The sequence below is a fragment of the Lathamus discolor genome, chromosome 3 (assembly GCF_037157495.1).
Source record: "Lathamus discolor isolate bLatDis1 chromosome 3, bLatDis1.hap1, whole genome shotgun sequence".
Classification (NCBI taxonomy): Eukaryota; Metazoa; Chordata; class Aves; order Psittaciformes; family Psittacidae; genus Lathamus; species Lathamus discolor.
The window spans coordinates 20,054,652-20,082,545 of record NC_088886.1 but is presented as its reverse complement, the minus strand read 5'-3'; the positions used below and the strand labels follow the sequence as shown (position 1 = coordinate 20,082,545).

The 27,894-nt window shown below is 50.4% G+C and overlaps 1 protein-coding gene across 1 annotated transcript in view; it reads left to right on the top strand.

The window, feature by feature from the left end:
• Positions 1-26,984, top strand: part of LOC136010864 (transmembrane protein 121-like) — a 36,293-nt gene extending 9,309 nt beyond the window's left edge. Inside the window, 2 exon segments of the mRNA XM_065672598.1 lie at positions 25,038-26,496; positions 26,498-26,984. Coding sequence (XP_065528670.1) covers positions 25,676-26,496; positions 26,498-26,600 — 924 coding nt within the window. The 5' untranslated portion in view covers positions 25,038-25,675 and the 3' untranslated portion in view covers positions 26,601-26,984.
• The last annotated feature ends 910 nt before the right edge of the window (positions 26,985-27,894 follow it).

Genomic DNA, 27,894 nt, shown 5'->3' with positions numbered 1-27,894 from the left:
TATTTTAGAGCTTTCTTTTAATCCCTTTGCAAAATATCCAGCTTCTGGTTTGCTCTTGTTTGAATTCCCTTGATGTACCGTAAATTTCAGTGAGCGTGGCTGCTGATTTTCGGTGTGTGGCACAGCAGTGAGCCAGCTAGGGCTCCCCTGGAAGGAAAATTTGTACTTTCCACCCCTTCCATCACTTCTGCAGTTACAGTCATACAATCACTGGTTTGATCAGTTCTAACTTCATTGATAGAAATCGATCTCATGTTTTCTTTGGTTTCTCCTTTGATTTTTAGCTTTTCTCTTCTCCCCGTGTTTTCTGCACCTACACAACTCATACAATCTAATAGCCAGCACACTTTTTTTTTGCCTCATAGTTTCGTGTGCCCGCAGACTTTGGGCAGTGCTTGTGCCTCCGTGGCTCAGGATGGAGGTCATGGTGGAGCTTAATCACTTCTTAATTAATTCTGTCCTCCTGTGTAGCTGGCAGTGAAGCCTCGCAGTCCTACATGGATCTTGCCTAAATTCACGGGAACAGAGGATCATTGCTTTGAACTTCCTCTTCACACCCAAGTCTAGCAGGGGGAGTACGGGGAAATTTATAGTTGTGACAGAACTTTGCAGAGTTGCCCTGCACATGATTTCCTTGGCAAAGGCAAGATAAAATCATGCAGGGAAGAGGGAAGAAAGAGTACTGGAAAATGCAGCAGACATCAAAGGAGAAAATGCTGAAGGAGAGGAGAGAACTGGCACCCTTAATGTGAATTTGTGGGGAATTTATAAACCTAAAGTCAAAAAATCGCAGGGCTTGGGTAGTTTAGGTCACATTACTGGGACTCATTGCTCTTCATTAACCTTCCAGGCACCCAGGTTCATGTGTCAGCTCAACATCAATCCTCAGCCAATCAGAACTTTCCTTGTCTGAAAAATTGCTGGAAAATTGGGTTTTCAAGTGACTGAATGTGATTTTATGAGGCACTTGACTTCCTCAATGCTGTTAAATCATTCGGGATCAAAAATATGAACATGGATGTGTGGGCCTGAAATCCAGCACTGGGCTCCAGCTGAAAAGGGCTGAAAAAATGCTCCTGCATTTACTTGGAAGTGTGGAGTCTGTATTTTCCCCCAGAAGCTACGGGGGCTTTCTTCCCCCTACCTCCCAAAAGAGGTGGAGCAGGATTCAGGCACTGCCTTGCCTGGAGGGCAACATAGAAAACAACTTTTAATTATTTCCACAGTAAATAACCTCATTTTTCAGCTGTCTCTGCTGGGGATGCTCTCGCCTGGCTCATTGGTAGAGGAGTGTGCAGGGAGAGAGTAAGAAAAATGTCGTCCAGCTGGGAAGGACAGCCTGCTCAAGCAGCTCTGGGATGAGGGTTGTCCATCATGGCTGTTTATTTGGTTGGGAGAAAAAGTGGAAGCAGGTCCAGAGAGTGAGAGAGGCTTTCCTGGAATGGGACTTTCCAGGGGCCGTGAGACACAAGCAATGGAAGCCCTGGGTCTGCTGTTTTGTTTCTGCCTCCCTCCTCTGGAATACAGGAATTATTGCTGGAATGACAGAGGTATCAGGTGAAAACCTCTGAATGAGACATTACTTACGGTAGATGCTGTGTGAGGAGTGTCTGTCTTGGAAGAGGTGGTGGAAACCTGGGTGATAGAAGATGGGACCAGCAGGGCCAGCACTGCTAAACGCAGTGACTGAGTTCAGATCAGCTGTGGGTGCTAATGCCACCAAGGCACCCCGATGGCTTTTGGTTCCACAGTGGCCTCCTACAAAATTCATAGTACAGGGTGGCTGACAGCACTTTTGCATTGCGTTCACAGCAGAGTGACCTGCTGAGATCGAGTCATAGCCGAAATGTATGCAACCAGGCATTCCATGTTCTTGTAACATCCCAGAAGCTCGGTGGGACCCTGTGACTGACTGTTTGCGCAATGCATGCGGCTGGGGGAGTTAAGGGTCTCTCCTAAAACTTGTAGCCTAGTGTTGTGCTGGTACTCAGCACTGAATGAGGTGAGCTGTGCTTGTCTCCTGTGGCATGCGAGGACTTTAGTGAATGTTACTGTAAAGATCATGGTGGACCCTGCAATGGTATCGGCAAGTAGAAATGCAAAATACCACTAGTAGCTTCTACTGGTCTTCTGCATCATGTTACCTGGTTTAATATAAATTGTCTGCAAGCCATCACTGGGCTGGGTTTCATTGTCAGCCAGCTGTCAAACTTAATTGGGTAGTCCTGTAAAATATCTTGCATGTAAGTAAATCAGAAAGAGTGGGACCCATAAAAAGGCCAGCATGTGGCACATTCATGTTATTTATAGGCTGCTTTGTGGTGCTCATCACCATGGCAGCTATGAAGGTCGATGCTGACAGTTGTAAGGAAATGCCACATATGTCTTAAAAAAACCATGTGTATGAAATAAAGTGGGGATTACACATTCTGCTGGAGCTGGGAGGCAAGGGATACGGTGTCCTGCAGGGCGTGCCAGGTGCTGAGTCCTGCCATCTCCCTGGAAAAGCTGGGAATAAAACCCAGTTCCTGTTCTCTGTGTCCTCCACACTGGGGATGCCCCAAAGTTCCATCTTTTCTTCTTCCAGCCTGAGTATTCGTTGCCAGTTTATCTTCATCTCTTCTTGTGACAGCACTGTCCTTTGGCTTAAACAGCTCTACTCCCTCTCTGGCGCCTATGGCCCTGCTGCGTTTGGCAGTGCTGGTCCTGCCTTGCAACCTCAGCCAGGTGCATTCCTGGGCTGGCTGGAGCTGCCAACAAGACCTGTTGAAACTGAGGCCAACGGTCCCAAAAGCACCCACGTGGAGGAGGCTGGAGGTCACTTCATCCAGTTTCTCCTCTTCAGGATGAAGCCCTCATTCACCAGCCTGTTTTTCTAGCTATATTGAAGCCAGTGGTGACTGCTCACTCCAAGCTTATTTTCTACAGCTGGCTTTTTTATAATGTCCTTTCAACTTAAAAAGCAAACAAAAGCAGCATCTCTTCCTGTCAGTTCTGTGATTGGCAGGTAGAAAGTCTGCTCCAGCCACATCAAAGCAGAACTGATTTGAGTATTTGGACCTCAGTCTCTGCCTGGAAAGCAGCCTCTTACAACACGGTATCAGTCCCCAGTATTGCTGTCCCCAGCAGCACTGCTCCAAAATGACTCCCGGGGAGATGTATAGCAAACCCTCAATGTGATCCTTTTATTCCAAAACTACCTGGTTTCTCAGCTGCGCCAATGATCCTAATTCCTCCATACACCTGCTCAGGCTCTTCCTTCAGTGGATACATCTCCGTCTTCTTGTTTACATCAAACTGTTTCTTTCCCTCAGGGTGTCACAGCTCATCCCTGACCCTAGAAATCCAGGACTCTTAAGCCAGTCCTTCATAGTTACCTCTCTCTCATTGTGAGAAAAGCTGTCTGTAGACCCAAACCTTCCTTCTCCTGAGCTAGCTGGCTTCCATCTTTTGTCAGGAGCTTTTTCTTTAAGGGCTGGTGGAGGTCTTTTGAAGAGGGCTGTTTCTCAGCAGCGTCCCTGGTGCATGCAATGCCTTTCCCATCATCCTTGATGCTCTGTGGCAGAAACCCCACCGTGCTCATTTTCCCCTCGTGTGAGGATAAGCAGGTGCCTCTTTCCATCCTGTTCCTGTCTCCTCTCCTTGCTCCCTGTGAGCAGCCTTAGTTCCCTGGCTTCTGTTGGTGATGGACCTTTTGTTTCCATGAAATAAGTGCTGTAACCCCACAACAGCCACTTATGGGCTTTGGTCACTGCTCTCAACCCTGCACCTGAGCTGCAGTGGGGACACATTCCTCACTATGTCAGGAAAGCCCCAGGGAGTCATTATTAAAATCACTGTTTCTGCCTGTTGATGGTAGCCATATCTCTGTTCCTGCAGGAGCATGAGGTATCACACGTATATGTTTGCAAACATTCAATTTATGCCTTCTTAATAACAGTAAAGTGCCTTTGCCAAAGGCATTTGGTTAAAGAGCTGAAGTAAGTAACCTCACTGGGATTTTTTTCTGTGGGAAGGGAAGTCTTGAGCTGTCCTGTAGCTTCTATGTTATACTGCCGTCCTGTAGCTTATATGTTAGCTCCACTAACATTTACTGCCCTGCTGTTGGTTCCATGGACATGATGGGTTCTGCCTGTAGAAATGAGCCCTTTCATGAGCTAATGAATGTTAGGCAGTTGATGCAAAGCTTTGGCTCCTATAACTCCATTCAAGAGCTCTTCTTGCAGAGCAAATACATAGGTTCTCTTTTTGCTAAGACTTATATGCTTATTAAGCTTTCTGCAGCAGAAAAAAGATTGCAAGGCAATTCAGCTTGCTAGCTGGGTCATGAATCCATGTATATGTTATGGATGGCAATGATACGCAAACACCCTGGGCTTTGCCCAGTTATATCAAGCAGTAGCACAAGTCAGGATGAAAATGAATTTTGATACCAACTACCCTACATGAAGCAAATGCTTATTTTACATAAAACCTAATTTTAGAATGTCAGCACTGTAGCCGATCCACTTTATCTCACCATGACTTAGCATGATGACCTACATACAGATGTATGCATATAGATATATGAATACATATATTTGTAAACACACTCTTCCCCCTCCCATTTTTTAGCTGAATGTAAGTGTCCCGAGAGCCAGCCCTTGCTCTTGCAGCAGGGAATCTCTCTGCACTGTAGCAATCCTCTTCCTCGCCTGGGCACAGCAGAAGGATCATGGGCACCCAGCCCTGCCATGTTAACATGCAGTAAGCATTATTTCTTTGGGCAGCAGCAAGCTGGGAAATGCCAAAGTGTGGCTTTAATGTTGACTTCCAGCATTGCTGGGATTAACACACTGCCCTGGGTAAAATGAAATGCTGATGGGCTTGCGGATGCTGGCAGAGGATGCTGCCTGTGGCCCTGCCTCCCTCGCCTGCTGCAGCTGGCCCCTGCTGTAGTGATCTCAGCTCTGGCAAAACAGCAGCGTCAAAATGTGCTGTAGTGTGGGATTAAACAGTTTGCATGCCCTTTGTCTGGTACCCACAGAGAGCAGGGAATGCCAGAGGTTTCCAGGGAATGCCTTGAGGGAGTCAGGATGTGCCCAGGTTTTCAAGTGCTCAGGAGAAAGTAGCAGAGAGCTTTGCTTTCCAGCAAATAAAGTACTTTTCAGCATTACGCTTTCCTGCTTCCTCCTGTGCTGAGTGTCTTGAGTTCACTTATGCGGCTATATTAACTTTCACTTCACCTTTCATTGGTTTCCTTCCCCCTCCACTTTTTCCTATGCACAGCCACAGGATTGGTTTTTATGGGAAGGGTTTGGGTGTGCAGCAGCGGGATGGGGTCAGGAGAAGCTCTTCTGGTTCCTCCCTGCCCACGTGGTGATTCATGCAGAGGTCTGTACGAGCCAGCTCAAGGGAGGATGGGAGTGCTGGTGGCACCCCACAGACCAGAACTATGCTGGGGCTCAAACAGCTGCTCCCCATGATGCTTCTGCCTGCCTAGGTCCTCCAGGCCCTGTGGAGCACTGGGGAGGCTGGGGTGTGGGGCAGGTGGCCCCTGTGATTGCACTAAGAGCCTTGCAATCCTTGCCACCTAGGAAGCAGGCCCTTGTGTGGCTGCAGGAGGTTTTTGGCTTGCACTGGAAGCCAGCATGAAGCATCTATCACTGCTAGCTGGAGAGCAAGGCTCTGCATGTGAGCCAAGCCAGTCTTGCAGGCTCGGGAGCCAGAAAGCAAAGTGAAAGGCATGGCTTTGGCTTCATTTTTAAAGTATTGCTGTGATCATGAAGCCGCTCATGAGAAATCTGTTGTGGGAGGTTCAGGTTCTTGGGACCGGCTGCCGATGCTTGCGTGAAGCCACATCATAGCGTGGAGCAGCTCTGAAGAGGCAAACAAATGCCCACGCAGATGTGTACGGCTATGCAGCTCCCAAGAAGCTGCAGGGAAGGGGGTGTGCTGGCGTGCTGCTCTCCCGGTGAAGGGGAGAGGTCTGGCAGTGCCACCCTGAAAGGAACAGAGAGGTGCTGCCACCCTGGGAAGGTGCGGTCCTGCCTCTCTGCTGGAGGAGCGGAGCAGGTACAGGAGATGAAACGCCCTGCTGCTGTCTGCTTATTGGAAGAAAATGGTGTTTCCTGGCAGCACCACAGATCTGACATTTTGATCCATTGAAAGGCTTTCAAAATATAAATCAGGAGGAAGTGAGCAAAGCCCCTGATGGGGAGGGAGGTTCTCCTCCCCTCTGCTGCCTTCTCCTGAGGTGGCAGAGCCCAGTACCCCGTGGCAGGGTGGATGTGGATGAGGGCTCCCGCTGCGGCATTGGTTTGTGGGAAGGTTTTGACTGGCGATGCATCACTGAGCCCGTTGCTTCTGGCTCTGCCCGAGCAGTTCTGGAAGGAGAAACTGATTGTGATTTAAAGATGTCAAGATCAGGAAATCCATCATGTCCCTCACTAATCTGCTGCTGTGATTAATTACCCTCACCATTAACTACCCGTTACAAATATACACCTTATTTCCAACCTAAATTAGTCCCTAGGCATGGCAAGCGATGATGCATGGTGGAGCGTGCAGGGACTGAGTAGCAGCGGGGCAGCACAGGCTGCAGGCATAGACGCCCAGTGCCACTCATGCAGGGCTGCTGCCAGCACCCACAGGCCAGGGGCAAGGGAGACAGGAATCCCCATGATGGACATCCCCAGAGTGGTGCTGTTATGGGGATGGGATCCCTATGGAAGGGCTTGGGGACATTGCAGGGGTGGTGGAGTCTGCAGAGAGAGCAGGAGGGGACAAGGGATGGCACCGTGCCCCAGGCCCTCCCAGGAGCATCCTCAGGACCTGCTCACAGAGCAGTACATCACATACCCGTCCCTCCTCACGCAGAAGGATCTCCCAGCAAATGTGCAGGAAGAGTCTTGCTCTGGCTCTGAACTAAATTGTGTGGTAAATTAAGCCTTACCTGCATGAAATTTGCTCCTCATGTACCTTCTGGGGTGAACCTGGGAACAGGTTTTATCCAAATTCTCCTGTCTTTAATTTAAAAAGTTAGAATCTCCCATAATGGCCTCTATGCTTGTGGAGAATTAGGGAATACTACGGAACCCTCCGGTGGCTAATTGAATGCCTTATGAATGTTTCGACTGTAAGCAAAGTTTTCTGTCTTACATTATAAAGATATTTAGGTCCAATTCTGTGCCTGGGTGGTAATTTTATGAGGGATTTTCATATCTTTTGGATGCAATATGGAATGGATCATTACCTTTTTTTACACTTAATTGCTTTTATCATCCAGAAACACTCAGCGTTTAATGATAATAAAGCACTTCTGTTAAGGAGGCCAAACATCATATACATTACTGCCTTGTGGGGCTATAGTGCACAGCTCCTCAAAACTTCATTTCACTGTCATCCTCTCCACTTTGCAGAGGGGGATGCTGAGGCCAGGTGAGTAACAGCTCACCCCAAATCATCCTTTGGCCAGAAGGGAAAAGCACTTTCATGCCCAGAGGTGCAGGCCAGAGCCCCACAGAACTGGGAATTTTTCTGGGTTTTACTAGCATCCATGTTTCCTGGCTTTCAGTGCCTTCTCTGGGGCAGCCAGTGCACAGAAGGTGCTTCTGCAGCAGATGGAGAGGATGTGGACAAGATCCCTGGTGCAGGCATCTCTGCGTTCCACCGCCAGGCTCCAACAGGGCATCAGGAGGGTCTGCTTTGTCCCAGCCCATGCCAGGCACAGTTTCTCTTGAATCAACCAGATTGCCTTGAAAGGAGGAAATTTGCTGCTCTTCAGGTGGCTAGGTTGCCTGCAGGCTGGGCTGGCACCTCTCTGCCAAATTTGCTCCTTGGAGGCAGGGATTTAAATCCAGGTACAGATGTGTGCTCGCAGTGTTGCCCATAGCTTTCCAAGAATGCATTTTTCAATATCCTTCTACAGCTTCTAGTTAAAAGCACTTGCATCATATATTAATTATTTATTAACTCTTTATAGATGCTACAAGCCCAATGCAGACATCAGTGGAGTCCTACTGATGCTTATAAGCTCATCAGCAGACATTGTAATTGATGGCTATAAGCAATCTGCTGACCTGATGGACCCTGCAATAATTGATTAACTATTCATTAAAACATCTAGAAATCATTTATGAACCATTTATAAACTATTTGTAAGTGAGCAGGAACAGATTTATTCATTACTGTTCATGGGCTTTCAGCAGTGGGACAGAGGGAGCTCTGAGCTGGGACTCCAGCAGCCGGGCTCTGTGCAGCAGTATGTCCGTGGAAAACATGCCCAATGTCACAAGAAAGCCTTCATTGCTTCACCCATTTCTGCAAATTACACTGCCGCTCCGCAGGCCCGGGGGGTCAAGGTTCCTGATGGATGTGGGTCATTCTCCCAAGGATCAGAAATGACACAGGATGGAGAATTTTCTGCTGTTTTGCAGAGTCAGGTAGTTTAGCTAAGTAGGGGCTGGCGAGAATCCAGTAGCAGCTATTTAATACACTGTTGGGCTAAACTTGGAGGAGAGGAAGAACAGGCTTGTGTGCTGCTTTGCTTCTAGTGAGATGGGATAAAATTACCCATCCCATTTTCCTTCCTATGGGTATGCAGGGGTATATAGAGCCAAAGGCAGCACCTGCCAGCAAAACCCCATTGGCTGCTGGGTGCTCTGAGGCAATGAGCTGATGCCTGGTTAAATCTGGGATGGAAGACAAGCCTCAGGTTCAGAGTTCTGAACGAGAACCTAGCGTAGATTGTTTAGTTTATGATTACTGTCTGTGTCCCCCCCCACCCCCGGCCGGCAACTGCATGAATTTTCTGCTACTTTCAGTGCAGTAGGAAAGGGAAGGTGCAGTGGCCTTTCTCAGCTTAGACTTCAAGAATCTTTTCCATATCTTCCTGATATGTAGTATTTGTACCAAAAAATAGAGACTTTTATGGAGACTTTCCCTTGTGAGCACTGTCCAAAATGAGTAATGCTGTTGCTTGCTGCAGAATCCCAAAACTGCCACAATGGATTATCTCCACCCCATGATATGTGTAGCACTTGACACTGAGAAGCCGCCTCATCTCTCAGAGCTCACCATCACCAAACAGAAGTTGCAGATACAAACTCCCCATGTGTTGACAGAAAAAGTGACACCTGTAATGGGACCTTAGCATCTACTATCACTTCTAACAGTCCATCTATAATCTCACCAGCATCAGATGCTGTCTAGCAAGACAAAGGGATAAGCGATGACTTCCTAGGAGCCAGTGTTCAGTGTAGCATGTCTATCAGCTAGCAGAAAGGGCACAGATGTGCCCTGTGTTTATTATAAGAGGTTCATTCTTTCCTTCCTCCTTATCTGCATTGTTTTCTCACTGAAGTTGCTCAGTTGACTGTGGTAGACCAAAGCACGTGTGAACTGGAAGGATGACTCCTTGCTCAGGAGAGAAGGGGATCCCAGCATTAGTGACAATCCGAAAGTGGCAGATGTGCACAATGACAGATGTGTACAGTGACAAGTGGCTAGTTGTGTTTCAAGGCCTTGTTTAAATTTACAGGAAGTTATATTTATGCACATGTAATTCACTCGGTGGAAAGCTGTGCAAGTTATTTTATTACAAAACTGGACTAATTCAGGATTTGCACTCATGTACCCTATCTGTTTAAAGCTGACCTGAGGTCAAGTTAGTGCAAGCCTGAATGTAGCTGTGCTCTTTCAGTCCTCCCATTGCTCAGGGCCAGAGACTCATAAGGCATCTTGTAGGATGTAGCTCACACAAACATCACGCAGAAAGCCACTTGTATTTCAGCTCAGAGGAAAGAAATGACAGCTCTCCACAGTCTCTCCTGCAAGTACACTTCAGCTAATTTGGAGCACAGCACAAAGAAATAGGCTTTCAATGGGAAAGGAGTACAAAGATGCACCCAAAAAGCCACAGATGACTCAGTATTCATATAAGAGCACTCAAAACCAGTGTGCTCCTCATCCAGCTCTGTCCTAGGACCAGGGCAGGTTTGGACGGTCAGAGGACCCACTACCCTAGCCAGGAAGCAGGTCTGAGACCTATGGGGGGTTGCACCCCAAATTACACCACAAGCTGGAGCTGCACTTATTACTGAGGGGCAGAGAGGTACAGGAGGTGGAGAGCATGTCCTGCTGGGGCCCGCTCACTCTGCTCCTGCAGCATCACATCAGGTTTAGCTACGTAATTAGAAACACCTATCAGTACAGGCAAGATGGCCATCTACTAGCCCCAGCACATCACATCACACAAGAGCAGGGTAATGTCTGTGACACACAAAAGGGACTGGGAAGAGGGGCTTGGAAAGAAGGAGATCAGGGAAGGGCTGTGGGGCTCTCAAAGTGGGAGGAAACACCCAAAAATTGAGCTGAAGCAAAATGCTGGGGGAAAAAGCCCAAAGAGCATCTCAAACAAGCAGGGATACATCCTCCCCTGCCAAGAGGTCTTCTGAGCAACATTCCCTCCCTGTGCCAGCATTCATCAGGGGGAGCAGCAGGGTGGGCAGAGCTAATGGCACTAATGGCTATCCCCGGGGAAGGAAGAATGAGTGAGTGCTGCAGTGCCAGCCAAGCACAGCTCAGGAGGCCAGACCCTCCTTTGGCAGGAGCCTACAGTTTAGTGAGCAGAAAGCTGAGCTAAGTGATGAATGGTTTGAGCCATGCTCTTGTCTGGAGGGGGTCAGAGCTCTGTAGAACACAGTACAGGGTGAAAGGAGGGTCCCACCATCCCCATATCCTACAGCAATATGCTGGCGGTGGGTGCTGCTTTGTTGGAGAGCTGGATAGCAACATCCCAAAGCACAGGTTCCCTTAGCAGAGCACCCAAGCCCTGGCCCTGATGGGAAAGGTGGCTCTCCCAGCACCAAAAAAGGGAGAACCATGAGCCCCCAACCAGTGCACCCTCCCAGTGCACAGTAGGAGCAAACACAGCCCACGCCTGGCTGCTTGCAGCAGTATTTGCATTTTGCACTCACTTGGTTCACTGAAGTCTGAAATAGCAGAAATTACAGAGATCATCCCCCAGAGTGCTAGAGATGCTCCATGCGTGTAGACAGTGAACAGTTACTGCTGCTTCCCCTAGAAGGGCTCAGCTTCATTGGCTTCTATGCCTGAAAGCCCTTCCCCAGCTGTACAGACCCAGGTCCTTAGTGCCTCTTGTTTTCAGGGTGGGAATGTGTGGTGGCTGCTTTTGTGGTGAGCTAAAGCTTTGCCTGGTGCCTGCTGCCCTACTCCCTTGCACCCTCCTCAAAGCTGTCTCCCCCCAGAAGACAGGGGCCAGTCAGGCAGCGGGCAAAGTGAGGACACCCCTCTCAATTGTACATTCCTGCTGCATCCCTCAGACAGCAGAAATTTGTGATTTTCTGTCCAATATTTGGCCTCCATGCTCACACCCAGCTGCTGTGGGCTGCTTGTACCCAGACAGCGGTGGCTGCATTGGATGTAGGGACATCCCTGCGTACAGGAGCTGGTGGCAGCTACAAGGCATGGGCTTCATGATGCTGCTCTGATGGATGTTAGCTATCTGATCACAAGGTAATTAACTACAGAGAGCAGGCGATGGCTTGTTTCATGCAAATATGTAAATGCAGGGAAGTGTTGTTGTAATGTACGGGGCCACAGAGCAGACAAGCACCCTTGGAGCTGCAATGGCAGAGGATTCCCTGGGTCTCCCCATGCTGGAAGATGGGCTGCCAGGAATCCTAATGAGAAACGGCTTCCTAATGAGACAAATCAGGCAGAAAGAAGGAGCTACAGCCACGGGGGCCCCATGATAGGGCAGTGGTGTGCCCAACTGGAAGGTGGTGAAGGGTAAGGCTGAGCAAGGGTGGGAGAGAGAAAATCAGTGCCAAGTGTTCCTGTAGTGCTTAGGGAGGCCAGGAGGGCCTCCAGGAGCAGTTTTCATGATGCAAATTAAAATAAAAGCTGTCTGGAATCCTCTGCAGCCCTGTGGGATTTCTGCCAGCTCAGCAGCAACCCAGGCTGCAGCAACCCCCAGTCTCCCCCGTCCCTCTACTTTCTTAGCAGGGCTTCATTGTTTCTGCTTTTGCACAGGAGGGATGCCTGTTGCTCTGCAAATGCCAATTTTCCTGTGCCTCTTACAGTAGAAAATCCAGTGAGAAATACCTGCCAGAAAGACATTTACCGTCTTTAACGTTTTCACTGAGAAAAATGGGAAATGTCTGATCTGTTCCAAACTTTATTGCCACCTTGCCAGGGATGAGCTTCCCTCCCACTAGGAGCTGATGGTTTTGTGGCCATTAATGGATAGAGAGGTTTTATTGCTCTTTCGTTTGTCTGAAGTTACTTGGGAATGCGGTTTGAATCCTTTTCCACTGGAACTATGTTTTGCACCAAACCACACAACGTGATGTTCATCTTCTTTATTCTTCCTGAAAAGTCTGAACAGTTTGCTACTTTAAAGTCAATCTAAAGTTAGCGGCAGAGAGGAGGGGAGGAGGAGGAGGGTAAAATAATCCCAGAGAGAAAGGATGTCCTTCTGAGGCTGAACAAAGCATTCAGGTTGACTCCTAACCGTTCTTTGCAGTTCTTTATTTCACTCAAAAGCCCAAATGAAAATAACTAAATGGTGGTCAGACAGAAATAGTTTATATTAAATTTTCAGCCTGTCCACTAGCCCAAAATCAACTTGTCATTCAAACACCCCTAATGGAGACATGGGCCCAAGGAGCAGAGTCTCCCAGCTCCAGGGACGCCCTGCATCCCACCCATGCTCCCCTGCCTCCCTCCATCCTGTCCTGTCCTCCCAGAGGGACATCCAGCTTTGCAGCTGCCACAGTTTTTGGGTGCCTGGGGACTGCATAGCATGGGGAGAGCTGCACACCGGGGCCTGGAAGTGATGCACACTAATAACTCCATGGCTGTGACCATGCAAGGTCAATATTGTGATGTGGAGCAGGGGAATGTAGTCACTGCAATGGGCTGATGCAGTTGTTCCTGCATCCCACATGTGAGACGTGATGTTAGCCATGGTGTGTTTGCTTGACTGTGAGTAGCAGCAAGAGAGCTTTCCATACACATTTTTATTTAAAATGTGAAAAAAGGGAATGAAAAACGAGTCAATTCTGAGCACAGTTAGAAAAAAACAACTTCAAAAGTTGACAATTTGGGGCAAGTCTCCCTTCTTAAAAGATGTTTCTAAATTAGCCATTTTGGGTCAGTCTCCATCTCTCGTCCTCTGAATATCCCTTGTCCCTCCCATTTCACAGTGGGGAGAAAACAGTTAGCAGTTCCTTGCTCCTAAATAGCATCTTTCAGCAGCTGGCTAAGCTGTAAAACAGATTAGCTTTGCCTTGCAGCTCAGTACACAACAATTTCAGGCTTGCACAGAAGTTGCACAGCCTTTCCAAGCAAAGCAGTTCTTATGAAGCCCCTTCTGGAGATACCAGGAAATAGAAGCAAGACTCTGGGGTAGCAGCATGCGGGAGATCAGGGAGCAGAGAACACCAGGCAGGTGGGAGACCTGCTGTGGTGGACAAAGCTACCACCGAGCTTGGGCAGGGCATGCTTTCCTACCAACAGAAATGAGCAGGCAAGGAGTCAGTCTGGAGCCTGGCAGGGACTGTGGTGCTGGGAGCCCGGATCCAGGGCTGAAAAGGTGGGAAGAGATCCTGGGCAAGCATCTCCTCCATCTCCAGGCACCTGCAGTCGTGAGGACCAGGATGTTAGAGGGGCCAATGGCTAGGCCAGTCCTAGCCCGCAGCCAGCTGGCCCCTGGAACAGCACTGGCACTTTCAGAGGTGGGTTACTTCAGCCCTTAGCAATGTGCTAGGGCAAGGCAGGCGCTGCCTCCAGGGGTGCTCTGTCTGTGCACTTCAGCCTGTTCTCTGCTCTTGTCCAAGCACAGGCTTTTAAGCCTTCCAGCCTCTACCTCTGCAGGGGACCTGACACAGCCACATCGCTCCTGGCAGGAGCTAAATTGCTGTTTTTATGGTAGGCATTAGATCCCACTGCCTGCTCTGGTTGCACTGCCCCATGCAGAACAGGGCTGGAAAGCGGATGCAACGGAAGCCCTGTGGGTGTGCTGGCCAGGAAGGCAGTCTTGGAGAGGATGGGAGGCAGCTTCTGCCCTCTACCACCGGGCAGGGTGTCCGTGTGTCAGCAGCACAGGCCACGGCCTCAGCCCAGGGTGTTTAGTGCCAGTGCAGATGTCGGCGGCACAAGGCCACATGGATTCAGCCAGTCATTCTGTGGCCAAAGCACATTCATCCTGCACCTTTTCTCCTTCCCTCCCTTCCTCCCTCCACAGAGATACCCGAATAGCAAGAGCCTGCTTTTGAGGTTGGAAGTCAGGTTTAGAATTTTAATGATATCCTGTATCCCACAGCCTTTCATTTGGGGAGAAACTGCTCTAAATGACCCATTTTTCTTAGTATAATGATAATCATTACCAAGAGGAAAATGAGCACTGAAGCCGGGAACAAATGCAGGCACACAGTAGATGGGGTGTCTGATCCTGACTGGCAAAATGCTACATGGAGAAATAAACCTTTTGTAGTTAGAAGAAAAGCAAAGATGTCTTTAAACATGTGTGTAAATTTGTAACAAATAAGTCACCGTGGCTTGAAACGGGAAGCAAGAGAGAGCAGCCATAAATATTTTATCTCCTTGGCAATGAGCTCCAGCACAGCAAATTGTCACATCCTCCTGAGGTAGAGGATGCCTGCTCATGCTGTTGGATGGGAAAGCCACAGCATCTCCCAGTTTCCATGCAGCCTCCGCACCAGGCACCCTCGTCTCCTGGGATCTGGCAGAGAGGAGCCCAGGATCTTCCTCGGTGCTGGGGACAGGGCTCCTGCACTTTACCTGCTCACCCTCTTGGTTCACGCCATTCCACAGGCCAGCACGACATGGGGGTCCTGCCAAGCCCAGTCCTCAAGCACGATTGATGACTGGGATTTTTTTCTTTTCTTTTTTTTATGAAGGGGTTTGTTTTTTTTTGGAGAAGGGAAAGATTTTGTAGCAAAGTAAGCCTGGAAAAGCAGTAGCTCATGCAAATGAACAGCTCAATCCGAACTGGTCCCAGGCGAAACAAGCAGCATACACCTCCCGCATAGTGGGATGCTGCCCAAACAGCAACTCAGACCCCTGCAGGGGCACCACACAGATGTTTTGGCTGGGCCACCAGTGGTCTGAGCTTCACAAGGTGTGTGCAATCATCCCCCTGACAGGCTGACAATGCAGGACAGATGTAAAGGAGAGGGTAGTAGAGATCCCAACCAAGATATATGGGTTGCTACTTCAAATCCCCCAGCACATGCTCGCCTCGGCCACTCCAACCCTTTCCTGGGTGCGTGCCAGCTGATGCCCGTGCAAGAGGCTGCAGCAGTTCCCAAAACCTTTCGGTCTGGCTCCCAAGTGGCTCAGAGCACTACTGTGTCACTGCCTGGGAGGCAGGTGGAGGACCTCTGGGAGGACAGCACTGTGGAAACACAAATACCTCCTGCTGAGAGCTGTGCAGTCGTTCATTAGCAGCATTTGACACAGCACAGTGATCCTCCTTATAAAGATGATGAGGATCCTCCTTATAAAGATGATGAGACCAGAAAGCCTTGTTAGACATGCTCCTGGAAGCTCAGATTAGGGCATTTGCAGCCTTGGCTCTGTGAGACTCCAAGCTCTGCTGAAATGTGACCCTGTTGGGGCCAGGAGCCAGAAGGTGCTCTGTGGAGCAGAGCCACCATTCTGCCCCTGTGCTTTCAAGTGATGGAGCAAATTTGGGGAAGTAGGTTTGTCCACAACTCTTCACATGACCTTGGAAGTGCTTCACCTTTAGAGCAGGAATCAAAGCCCAGCTGCTCATTGGAGATGGCATTAGGCTGGACACTCTGCAGATTGCAAATGCTGCATGAAGGTGTAATCAGGAGGTGCTGTGGAGAGTTGTCCTCAAGATGAAACATGGTGCACCTCATTTAGTGCCCTGACTGCAGTCTAGAAGTCATCAGCTGCCTCTGGCCATGGTGTTCAAGCATCTAAATAATTCAGTTAGGTGAGACCCAAGAAAAACCTGCGAACATAATTGATTGGGAGAGTGAGTTCTGATCCCAGGTAATTGCTCTCTTCTGGAGTAGCCTGCAGCAGCCCCTTGGCCTGGCTTGTGCACCAGGGACGTAGCTGTTTAGGTCTGTGAGTGATGTAAGAAGTCCAGTCTCTGGATGCTGGAATTGAATTAGACACTGGCAAGACAGATTTTATTAGATTTATTAGATGGCTGGTAGAAGGAAGGCTGGAAATCAGAGGAAGAGAAATGTCTCCCTGGCAACCTCTGGGCTAGCATTATTTTTCTTGCAGTGTGTTGAGATGGGTGCAGTGCTTATCTCCCAAGCAATGTCAGAGCAGCAGATACCAGCATTGCCCCCACTCTGAAGGCTGAGGCACACACAGGACGGGGAGAGTGACCCTGAGCTTGTTGCCTACATGTGGAGCCAACCACATCTGCCTGCTGTCCTCTGAGCCTACCAAGCACTGTGACCCACTGCACACCGTTCTTCAGATCTGGCAGTGGCACAGACTTAAACGATGTAGAGCAAATGTAGAGCAGAGTCCACCGAGGCCAGTCTCCAGCTCTGTGGCACCACCAACGCTCTACCATGACTCAACCATGACTTAACACCAGACAAGTTAATAGATGTCTGTCTGCCAGAGGATGCACCACTGAGAGTGCTAACATTTCATGATGACAGCCAGTGAGCTGTTGTCATCCATAATCAACACTGGACCTGCCTTGTCAAAAGAAACTCGCCAAGTGCCTAGCAATGCAAAGGTCCCTTGGTCTTGCAAGTTATCCACAAGTTGTTTCTTGCTTGCTATCCCTGTGTTACCAAGGTTTGAGGCGTGCTCTGTGACACTTGAACTCTAAAAATCCAAAAGCACTCCATGGTGAAATTTTTACTGGGTATACCCATGCCTGCTGCCTCCTCACAAGTCACTGGGCAGCAAAAACAGCTGAGATGCCTTCTCATCTCTTGGGGAGCTGGCTCAGATGCAAAAGCAACAGGCTGAGCAGCTACACTCCTGTTCACAAGGAGGCTTGTCACACCATGCAGGGCAGAGGGCTGCCTTAGACCTGGGGGGACAGCAGTGTGCCACGTGTCACCAGAGGACGAGACCTGTTGTCACAGGAGAAGCTCTGTCTCAGGACGGTCTCTGAGAAACAGATAGGGGCATAAACCCTGTGGGGGCAGCCGGGCATTGCCAACATTACCATCTTAATGGGAGAACAGAGAGCAGCAAAATTACCCCAGAGATTAACTGGCTCCCCCCCATCTCTGCTTCTAGCTCATACAGCAGCTGAATCCTGGCATTACCCGAGCGAGAGAGTTCCCCTCTGGGTTGTGGTTCCCTGGCGAGGTTTGGAGGTGGCATTGCACACAGCCTGGGTGCATGGCTCGGGAGAGGGTAGCCTTGCCAGGCTCAGCAGGAGCCAGCAGACACTCTCTTTTATCACGGTCACTGGGCTCTGCTCCTCCATTCTACCAGAGTAGCCAGCAGCTGCCTTGTGTTAATTAAGAGCAGAACACTTGCTCTTAATCAAAGGCCAGACGGATGGCTGCAGTAGCAGCAGCCTGCCCAGCTCAATCTCTACATACTGCCCAGCTCATCCCACCTCCACTAAACTCATGCTCAGGGACGAGAAGTGATAACAGAGGCACAATTATTTCTCTCCAATTGCTGCAACGTGCCACCACAGCCTGCCAGCAGGGACAAGCCCGAGGCAGCTTCCAAGGAGGACAGAGATGTCCCTATGATTTGTGGAGGAGCATTCTCAGGGCTGGCAGGTGAGCTGATCGGCCTCCAGAGGTGCCTCCCCACCTACACGGTGCTGAAGCATCTTCTCCTCAAGCACCCAGGCCCTCTGCTCACTTGGGGAAATTACGTAGGAGGGATAAGGGAAAGCTTTCTCATGGCAGCAGAAGACACAGACACTCTTGCTGTTCTTCTACTCCAGCACAGAATTTGCTCTGGGAGCCAGCGCAGCACCTCACAAAAGCCACTGGGTGCAGAAAGTGCTCAATACCTTCAGCATCAAATAGCAGGGGTCTCCAGCATTGCAGCTTTAGAGTCAGACCCTTTTGTCTTCCCACATCTTCCTTTTTGAACTTGACCTGGTTTATATGCATCAGCTGCTTGCTGCCCACAGCCTTTCCTTTCATCATGTGGGTGAGGGAGGAGGCAAGACAATGAGTTTCTCACCTGCTGCCTTTATTTAGTCTGGCACCCAGTCTGGCCCCAGGTCAGAGAAACTAGCAGATTCCTCTCCACCCAGGTGCCTAGAAGAGAACCTGCAAATTAGCCCCTCATCCATTCAGCCATGGACTTACTGCAGAATAATCCCTGCCTAAGGCTCTCTCACACAGGTAGGAGATACCTGCAGAACTCAGATGCAGCTTCCCTAGGAGATTTCTAGAGTTCTGCCCCAGAGCTCTCAGCAGCCCCTTCCCCTGCAAGTATGCTTCCAGCACCAGGAAGCTCCCAGCACTCTCCTATTTATAGCTTCACACACCAGCTTTCATTTCCTTTTAATTAGCTGAGTCCCTTTCCGTCATGCCTAGATGAGGCAAAGGGTACCTGAGGCTGCCAGAACAGTGCTGAGGGCACTCTGGGATGCTGGGGAACAGTGCTTCCAGGAAAATTTGTGCCTCCCTGCCAGCACCCAGGAGAGTTAGGACAAGGATGAGCAAGAGAAGGGAGCTTTTCCATTCTCCATCTATGGGGAAGGAGGAAAGCATCCATGTGAGGACTGTGAGCTGGCTCTGTATTTTCCTTCCCCCTAATACTGACAGTGTGAGGTTATCTGAGGAACTGGCAGCTATTCACACACACTGTCCCAGGTGACCTGGCTAGGGGGCCAGCAAGGGTGGTGGTTATATCTACTGATGACACATTAGGGTGGGCTGGGTTCATGCTGGAGGAAACACTTAAAATCCATCAGTGTCTCAAAAAAGTAGATAAACTGCCTGGAAAACAGAAAAAGGGTATAGCTGGGTCAAATTCTCCTGGCAAGGGCGAGTCATATCACCCCTGCGTGAGTCAGAGCTGGGAGCAGGGACTGCAGGAGCACTGGGATCAAACGGGAGCTTGGGAGGACACGGACATGGGAAAGTGCTGGTGAACTTTGGCAGAGGAGAAGCAGGTCCCTATAGGTGAGGCAGGCCCAGCAGGTCTTCTGGAGTAACAGGGTGAGGAAAACCCCCAGCACCAGTGGGGAAAGCTCTGTGGAAAGGTGAGCACAGGGTGCAGGGAGAGGAGGATGGGGACACCTCCGTGACGGGGCCCTGCACACCGTGGGCACTGAGCTCCAAGTACATCTCTCACCATGGCAAACACACATGCAACCAGATGTTTGCTAAACACACTCTGTTTTGCATGCCCAAACCAACAAATCGTGAGGGATTTTGACACTTTTAAATCAGGGGCTTAGTACAGATCCGAATGAAATACTGCAAATCCGCCCGACTTGGAAACATCAAGCAATTCCTCTACAGAAACAGCACGTTTTGCTGGGGAAATGGTAAATAGTTTTGGAAGTGTCAAAACACAGTATTATAATTTAACATTTTATGTACCAGTCAAAATTAATAATTTACCTTCTTTAAACACCCGAAATATCTGAAAAGCCTTTTTTGGGGTTTTTTTTTTGGCACGTCTGTCAAATACCATCAAACTCAGAATGTTTGTGAATGGGGGTTTGGTCCCAGCAGATCCAGCTACCTGCATTGACAGGAGATCCCTGGCCAGGACAGCCATGGGGGACAGGGCTGTGAATACACAAGGCCATCCGTGCTGCACAGGGCTCTGATTTGGGCAAGCAGCAGTTCTCCACTCCATCACAAAAACGGTATGATTCAAGAGGGTGGGTTTATTTTTTTCCCACTCAGGCAACAGGTCTGATACTTTCTGCTTGGGTTTCTTTTGGGAAAGAGGGTGAAGTGAACCCCTTGAGGGAGCTGAGGAGGTTTGCAGGATAAGAGCATAGTGGACGCATTCACTGGTATAAGCAGGAGCTGGTTGTGTCTCATAGCCCTGATGTATTGTTTATGTTGGACAGGTTCTGGGAACAGTCTGCAGCTCTTTCCCTGTTTCTCCATGTGCCTACAGGGTAAATTATCTGTAATCATTAGCAAGCGAGCTGTTTCCTCCTTCAGACACAATTAGTGGGCAGGGTCCGGAAAAATCTTCCTCAATCTCATTTCCTTCAGAGGATGCACTTGAGATACCGGTACTGCCTCAGAGAAGGCAGGACACAGCTGCTGCCCAGAAGTGATCTTCCCTATTCCCTAGGGTACAAGGATCCCCAACTCTGTCAGTCCCTAGGGACTGCCTGAGGCAGGGGGTGGAGATCAAATCCCAGCCTGCAGGTCAGTGAGGCTGAATGAGACATCCACCAGCGCTGATTTTCAGCAAGGCGAGGTGGGAAAATGCAGTGGCACAGGGATGACATGATTTACAGTTTATTGGCCAGAGGAGGATCTGCTCTCCCTATAAATGCCATCCTTATGTGGTGCACTCGTAATAATTCAGTGGGTCACAAAAGGCGTAAGCAATTAACAGCCACTTCTCAGCCCAGACTCTGCCAAGAGCACATCACTTGGCTGTTCCTTAGTTGCTCCCTGAAGCATGGCTGGCTGCTGGTGAATGATGCCATCACCCATGCAGCTCTGCCTTTTAGTCCCTGCGAAAGGTGGCCATGCCATCATCTCAACCTGCCCCATGCTGGGGATGGTGCTGTGACACATGGCATGGTGGGGCAGGCACTGCCAGTTAGGGAAAGGGCTTTATGGAGCAGCAGCTCTTCAGAGGGCTGAAGGGCTAAGTGAAGGAGAACTTTGGATTTACACTTGAGAAAGCTGGAATAAATCGCAGCAATTAAAGTGCAAATGAAGCTTTAAGCAGTGTGGCATCCTAACTACCTGGGAAGTGTGTTGTGTATACTTTTGTCTCCCCCCCCTCCCTCTTTTATTTATAGACAGAATTCAAATCACTTAAATAATTTAAACTAATTTGCCAGGTAGTACCAGGGTTCAGGATGCGCTGGCTGGCATTAATGAGGCTGTATTTTGACAGTGGCTCCCAAGCCCTTCAGGCTTGTCTGCGGCCACTTGCTCCCCAGACCTGGGAGATGGGGTTTGTGCTGGCAGCTCCCTGCACCTGCATGGCCCTCATGTGCAGTGCCTGTGCCATGCCAGGTGATGCCAGGCACAGGCAGGGAGCAGAGATGGGAGAGGATGCAGGAGGGCACTGGTCATGCGTGGCGGCGTGTTGCAGACACTGGTAACAGCATAGCTAGGGGTCATTAGTCACACCACAATGTGCCACCAGCACTGCAGTCTGGAGCACAGTTTAATATTCTTCCAAAGCGCCAGGGCTGATGGTGAAGCAAGGTTGTGAGCACACATCCTCAGGTAACTGCAGGTGCTTTATAGCAGCCATGAGAGCTGGAAAAACAGGTACAAGACCAAGAAATAACTTCCCAGTCAGAGCAAAGGGACCAGAGTAATAAGAGCAGGGGCTGGCAGCACCTCTGCTGCTCATTTTCCCTTGGTGCCAGAGGAAGCAGGGCAGAGATGAAGAGTGCAAACCCTGCACTTCAGTTAGGTTTAGACCCACCTCCAGGACCTCCAGGTCTCTCCAGGAAATCAGTGGGTTCCCTGCATTCCCACTGCAGCCCCTCCTGCCCTGCAGGGATGCTGGGAAGGGGCAGTCTGCACTGGGAAATGGGGTGTCCCCAAGAAAGCCCCCAGGTGGAGAGGGAATGTGCTCCTGCTGCCTATCCCTGTGCTGTGCTGTCAGTCTTCACTGGCGTGGCTGTGATACTCCTCTTGGGCTGCATCTCGCCAGCTGATCACAAGCTGCTGTGGGTGTTACCGAGTGTGTTTGCTCACTCCAGGGCAGCCAACAGAGATGTTTGCATAGGATAGCAGTACAGGAGAATATGCAATTATGGATTGAATCTTGTCCTGGTAAGGAGGCCTATACTTGCCAAGAGTGAAGCATCGCTGAAATACCTGCTTGTGGGAGCCCTAACGCTGAGTGGGATGCAAAGGGTGCTAGATTCCTTCCCTTAGGAAGCTGCCAGTCTGGCTCACTGGCATCCGTAACACTCCGAGCTCATTACATTCAGGTGAGCTGCCTTTTATTTACAAGAATTCCTGCAGGAAGTATTTTATGAATACTTGTCTAAATAAATATTTGCCTCAGATATGCTCTTGTGACTGACATGCTCATTTTCTTGTTTATCCAGCACATTTCTCAAGCGGTTTCTGAATGTACTGTCAAATGCAGTCATTTAAATATGATGAATTGGGATTTTCCAGAGCAATGGTTGCTTAAAAACTACCTGCTTTTTTTAATAGTCCTCCGAGGGGAGTTTTATGTGCCCCCTCGCTGGTACAATGGTCACGCACCACGCAAACAGGCAAGCTCTGCTCCACGGATCTGTAGAGACCTCCATGTTTCCATATAGCATCAAGGCTGCAAGAAGTGAGAAAAACACCCGCTACTGCACAGCTGGAAAGAAGAGCTTGCACTGCAGCAAAAGCTTGAAACTACTTGCAAAAGGCAAGAGAGGTGCTTGCCCTGGGTAATACAGATTTAACCCAAGAGAAAGCAGCACTCGAGCCTTGTGATTCAGCTCAGCCCCGTGATCCCCTTACTCCACTCTGAAAGGTCACGGTAACAAATGAACATGTGTACCAAACCCATCCCAAGCTGCTACGAATCCTTAGGATGTGAGGGGAGGGAAGAATCCACTGTTTTTTTGCTGCAAACAGTCTGCTCAGCACCAGCCATGAAAGACTTGTTTGCTGCTGTTGTACACACCATGAATTACTGTTGTCCACTGCCCTGGGTGTTTACTGAGAGGCAGGGTAGGGCTTCTCTGTGTGCTTTCATGTAGGCATGAGGATAGCTTGGGTTGGAAGCCTGTCCTTCCCCCAGCTTCCCACACCACACACGTAGCACACAGGAGCAAAGGGGCAGGATTTACAAGCAAGCTGCTTCCTAACCTTAATGTGCTGCGATGCACCCATTGCCCTTTAAATAACCACTGTCTTTTGAAGGCATAAATACTTATGGGGGAAAGGAAAAAAGTGCTATTCCCTTCTGAAAGACCTAATTTATCTGGAATTATCTATTCTTGGCTATAAATCCCCTGTAAAACTTGGCATGAGCTTAAAAGCAGTTACAGCAGTGACTGTATATTTTTATCCAAAACCTCAAGAAAGAACAAACCAAAGCCCTAAATGGCAGCTACAAGACATTGCAGAGATGCTGGTGAGAGCGGAGCTACAGTGAATGCCTTGCCTGGGAAACACCATTTAGAAGGAGCCATGAATCCCCCCCCCCCCCCATCTTTTTGGTTTCTTTTTGGGCAATTCCTGTTTGAGAAATTATTTCAACATGCCAGTTTTCCCTGCTGTGCATGAGTTTAGCAATGGACACAGAATGGTCCCAGCTTGGGGACTTTAAGTCCCATGCTAACATTTGCTGAACACCACATCCTCGCCTGCCACATCCTTCAGGAGCCAGGACAAAGGTACATTCATCCCTGGTGTCCGCCTACTCAGGCACACGTCCTCAGGGCTGGCTCTGAGTCACCTGGCTTCCCACTTTTTCTTCTTTATTCTTCTCTCCATGAAGCAGGAGAGAATCCAGCTTTTATTTAAATGAGACCCCATAAACATAAGCAGCTGTAATACACTTCCCCATGCAAAGTAGGGCAGGCTTTTAATGGCTTACAGTTCCTTAGGCTTGGCTTCTTCCCTTCAACCTCCACCTCTGCCTCTCCCTAAAAGATGTGAGAGCCCATGTTTGCATGTGTCCTTGGTAAGCCAGCCGGTGGGGAGCAGAAGCAGTGCCACCAAGTCCCGGGCAGGCTCTGGCAAGGGCATCGATTTCTACTGACAGCTTCTGGAGCTATCTCTGGGTCATGGTTCCCTTCCAATGGGCAGAGGCAATCATGGTGGCTGGGATCCACAGGGCAAGATGGGGTGACCTATAGGAGGGGTCTGTGGTGTCAAGCACTTTCCTCCCAGAGAGCTGCTATGCACATAGGGCATGGCTTGTGATGGGCGTATCTGGCTGTGATCATTATCTGTCTCTTCCATTCCGTAAGCAATTTGATAGTACTGAGTGCACTGGGACCTATTCCCTTCCTGGGAGTGGGTCCCTGCACAGGAAAGATTAACAAATTAGTTACACAAGCACAGCACGGTGAGAAGGAGCTGTGGCCGTGAGCAGCTGTGCCTGGCCAGAAAGCCGCTGGGACCTTGTGCCATCCTGGGGACAGCTTAGCTGCCCCTTCCCCTGCCACGCTGGGGACAGCCCAAGCACCACATGCCAGCCCTAACATCATCCCTACTCAAGGAGGAAAGTACCCCACACCCTGCGAGCTGCTTTACCCCTTCCACTGCTGCAGCCTGCCACCTCGAGCACCCATTCACACCCAGCCAGGTGGCTGCTCAAGCAGTGAGGAAATCGAGTCCTCTCCGGAGAGCTCGCCTTTATTCCTTGCTGGAAGCTGAGTATTCCCCTCCTCAGTTACCAGTGAAACCCCATGGCCACAGCTTAGCAGAGCCATGCTCAGTATGGGACCTCCCTCTCCCCACTGCAGCCATGGCACAGCTGGGCTGGGACACGTGGAGCTGAGGGTGCCACGGCCCCCAGTGGGACTTCACGGTACCATGGCACACTCATGGATCTGCCTGTCTCCACCAGGGCTGTGCCTCTGCTTTCTCTGCAGTAGCACCCAGGGCTTGAACTTGCTGAGCAGTTTTGGATGGAGAGTGCCTGTGTAAGGGCATCACACTATGTTTCCAGGCAGGACACCCTGGGCTGTGTTCGTCCTCGATAGAAACCTGCTCTATGTTCAGCCATGCACAGAGCATGGTAGTGGGTGTCCTGGCAGTGGGACATTACCTGGTGGGACCACAGCTCATGCTGCCGTGTGGTGGGAGCTGAAGGGGAGCTGTTGTCCTCACCATCCATGTCCAGCACACAGAGAGACCCTAATGCTTATTCTCTGCTATCTTTTCCAGGGATGGAGGGATGCATGTACAGCTGGGAGCAGCAGGAGCATGGCGCAGCCCCGCAGAGATAGATGTGAAGGTAGTGCCCTGTGAGGACACAGCCCTAACCCTCACCCAGACCACGGAGGAGTGTGAGGTCTTGCTGGGAAGAGGAGAGCTCCCTTTCCTGCCCTGCCAGCCAGGTCTGCCTGCTGCCTGGTTACCTACCGCTTTTCCAGGGATCTGTACCAGGATTTGGGGCTCGAAACTTGGAGGTGCATTAGTGCTGTGGGGTTGCTGGAGAGCCTGACAACAATGGGGGACCCACCACAGAGGAGGGACATCTGCCCAGGAGGCCCTGCATGCCCGTGAGCCCTGGCTGCTGCTGGCGGAGGGTGCCTGGGTTGCTCAGCAAGCCAGGGCTGGTGGCAGAGCCGAGGTGCTTGCAGGGCACAGCCAGCAAAGGGTGAAGAGCTGGGAGAGTCTGCAGGGGCAGCCCAGAACCCCAGGAGAGTGGGAGCTGAGCTGCTGCTCCTCCAGGGATCTCTTCCTGGGGCTGGCAGACAGAGCAGCCCTTGGTCCCTGGCTCGCTGTGGATGTCCCCCCTTGCCCCGCCAACAGGACCGCTCCCCTAGTGCCGGCGTGGAGGGAGGGCTGCTCATCTCATCATGGTGCTGCCACCGCCCGACAAGCGCCATGTCTGTTTGACCACCATCGTCATCATGACCAGCATGGCCTTCATGGACGCGTACCTGGTGGAGCAGAACCAAGGGCCCCGCAAGATTGGTGTCTGCATCATCGTGCTGGTGGGGGACATCTGCTTCCTCATCGTGCTGCGCTACGTGGCGGTGTGGGTGGGGGCAGAGGTGAAGACAGCCAAGCGGGGCTATGCCATGATCCTGTGGTTCCTCTACATCTTCGTGCTGGAGATCAAGCTGTATTTCATCTTCCAGAATTACAAAGCAGACAAGAAGAACCTGGAGACAGTGGCCAGGAAAGCTCTGACCCTGCTCCTCTCTATTTGTGTGCCAGGGCTCTACCTGGTGCTGGTGGCCTTGGACAGCATGGAGTACATACGGACCTTTCGGAAGAAAGAGGACTTGCGGGGACGCCTCTTCTGGGTGGCCCTTGACCTGCTAGATATCTTGGACATCCAGGCCAACCTGTGGGAGCCGCACAGGACCGGCCTGCCCATCTGGGCAGAGGGGCTCATGTTCTTCTACTGCTACATACTCCTCCTGATCCTGCCCTGTGTGTCCCTCAGTGAGATCAGCATGCAAGGGGAGCACATTGCCCCACAAAAAATGATGCTCTACCCTGTCCTCAGCCTGGTCACTATTAACATCGTCACCATCTTCATCCGGGCTATCAACATGGTCTTGTTCCAGGACAGCAGGGTTTCCACCATTTTTATTGGCAAGAACATCATCGCAATTGCCACCAAGGCGTGCACCTTCCTCGAGTACAAGCGGCAGGTGAAGGAGTTCCCTCTGGAAGCTCCAGCAGAACTCCCTCTCCCACAGCCAGAGCATCCACAGCACACAGGGCATCCCTCACGAGCCATCACCCATGAGGGAGATCCTTGACCCATGAGGGATCACCCCCAGCCGAGCATTGGTTCAGATAGCCCTGTGCCAAGCAGAGGAGGGATGCTGCTTTCTTGCTGCATGGGCAAGCAAGATGGACAAATCCCACCAGCGAGGGCTCTTCTAGGCACAAACCACCAACCACGTTGTAATTGAGCTATGGAGTGTCCCCTAGACGTCTTCATCTCAGGTATAACCCTAGGAGTCCTCCAGACAAACCAAATGAACTTGCAAAGGACCTGAACCAGCTAACCCTTTGTCTGTCCTTCCCACCACCATCACTCCTGAGCAAAGACTGCTAAGGTTGCAAAGTCCCTTTTTACTCCTTGAGCACCTCACCTTTACTCCAAGCCTGGAACGAAGATTTTGTTACTGAAAACCTTTTTATTGAGTGGGGACAGGGGCATAGGTGTATGGGTTGGGGGGGAAGGTGGGGGCGTTTGAACCAGTAAACCCTGTGATTGTAGATGTCTCTTATCTCCAATGGTTGTGTTTACAATTTCCTATTTATAGTGGCTCCCGGGGGCTTCTGGGCTGCCCCAGGGACCAGTGTCCTTGTGGGTTGGTGATGGCCAAGAGTAGCAAGCCCTGTGGCAGGGAGCAGGGCTGGGAGCCAGCATAGGTCCCTCACCACAGGACAAGGGGGTCGGCGCCTCAAGCAGTGCACCATGCCAGCCCTGCTGGGAGCAATATTTGACAAGCTGAAGCTGATCTAATGCTGGCGTTTTATGGATTTCATTCACTCCAAACAACTCAGCACAATATTTCTATTTTTAGAAAGGTCTCTCCCTGCCGTTGCAAGCCTCCCCACCTGCAGCATCCTGCGCCGCTGCCCTGGCCCCACCGGCACTGCTGCAGGCGGGCACCCAGCAGGGCTTCGTAGTGAGGCTGGCGATGATGCATTTCACTCTGGCATCGAGCGTTTATAAAGAGGGCTGCTTTCCACAGCTACTATATTTTTAAAATAAAATGTTTCCAAAAAAAAAAAAAAAAAGAAGAAAAGAAAACAAACCTCAAACAAGAGCTGGGAAGGGCGCGCTGCCCGCGGCAGGTGGCTGGGCTTGGGGATGGGCATGGGTCTCCTCCTCTGGTGTGTGTGGTGGTGAGGGGCTTGGCTGGCTGTGGGCAGGGGGTGGGAGGTGAGGGCCAGCCAGACAATAAAAGCCCCATGAGAGCAATGCCTTTTGGTGGTCTCTTTTCTGCCAGTGTGGGGAGGGAGGGGGCAGCTCCGAGGGCATCTCCCATGCAACTCAAATCTCTTCTCTCCTTCTGCATCCACCTCCCCTGGACCCCAAGCGCCG